Source organism: Anneissia japonica, unplaced genomic scaffold (assembly GCF_011630105.1).
Source record: "Anneissia japonica isolate Jap-2015-1 unplaced genomic scaffold, ASM1163010v1 scaffold54305_len1288_cov91, whole genome shotgun sequence".
Taxonomy (NCBI): domain Eukaryota; kingdom Metazoa; phylum Echinodermata; class Crinoidea; order Comatulida; family Comatulidae; genus Anneissia; species Anneissia japonica.
In genome coordinates this window covers 1-1,282 of record NW_022726677.1, presented here as the reverse complement: position 1 = coordinate 1,282, position 1,282 = coordinate 1, and the positions used below count along the sequence as shown (strand labels likewise).

General features: G+C 51.8%; 1 protein-coding gene across 1 annotated transcript; it reads left to right on the top strand.

The window, feature by feature from the left end:
* Positions 1–49: 49 nt before the first annotated feature.
* Positions 50–682, top strand: LOC117113324 (serine/threonine-protein kinase pim-2-like). Its single transcript, XM_033256628.1, has one exon. The coding sequence runs from the start codon at positions 50–52 to the stop codon at positions 680–682; it is 633 nt and encodes a 210-aa protein (XP_033112519.1).
* Positions 683–1,282: the final 600 nt, after the last annotated feature.

The window sequence follows — 1,282 nt, the reverse complement described above, 5'->3', positions numbered from 1 at the left end:
AAAGGTGAAAACGACGTGCAAGTCGTACCTCTCGGACAAGCACGGCAGAATGGTTATCAGGGAGGACCATTTTCTCGAGCTTGCTTCCGATATCGAGAACTGCATCCGTCTGCTCGAGTGGAAGCACGTGGGTCCGCACCATTTCTTGGTGATGGAAAGGCCGGTGAATTGTTCGGACCTGCATCAGGTGATAGAGGAATTCGGCATATTGGCCGAGAACAGAATACGCCGCATCTTCCGGCAGACGGTTCGGGCGTGCATCGCATGCACCGAAAAGAGATTCGTGCACGGTGACATCAAACCGGAAAACATCCTCGTGGACCTGGACAGATGGGACGCCAAACTCATCGACTTCGGATTCTCCCGATACTTCGACGACGATCGTCCGTTCTTTTACCTCGAAGGTACGACCGATTACCTCCCACCCGAGTGGGAACGAGAAGGCTGCGTGCGTTCCCTTCCGGCCACCGTTTGGTCGTTGGGCCTCGTCCTGTTCGAGATGTGCACGTTCGTGGACGTGAGCGCACGCAAGCCGTCCGACATCGAGAACGTCACCGACGACGTTCTTCGGTCTCTTCTGCTGTCGATTCTTGTCGAACGGTGGCAGGATAGACCGAAGTTGGGAGAGGTGTACGCGCACGAATGGTTACAGTATAAAAAGGACGAAACAGAAAATTGTTGATGACAACGACAATCATGATCGTCTTTGGACATTGCAACGAACTACCTCTTGAGTACAGCGTTATTTCTGGTCTCAGCGACAATATCTCGCTGGCCATGCACAAGTTGACCCGTAGACCTGTCTCTTATACACATCTAGATGTGTATAAGAGACAGGATCAGAGACAGCAGGTGTTCTTTGTTCCTTTTGCTCTCTTCTTTGTTGCTGCACATCCATCGGTGAACCAACGACCAAAGTATCTCTTCCGAAGCGAAGTATATACGACGACGAATGCTATATGATAGTCATGGAGCGCCCTGAACTTTGCTGCAGTCTACGGGAACTGTTGGAGGTAAAAGACGCGTTATCACCGGCCAAAGCTCGGACGATTTTCGGTCAGGTTGTGAGTACGTGCATCGGATGCAAAGAAAACGGTTTCTTTCATAATGACATCAACGTCGACCACGTCATCGTCGACATAATTACGGACGAGATTAAGCTTGTGGGATTCGGGTCGGCTGTGGAGACGGGTGGTGGTGGTGGTGGTGGTGGTGGCGAACTGGAACTGGAAAGGAACTGCGTACGATCGCTGGGTGCACTTCTCGCAACGATGGACGCTTC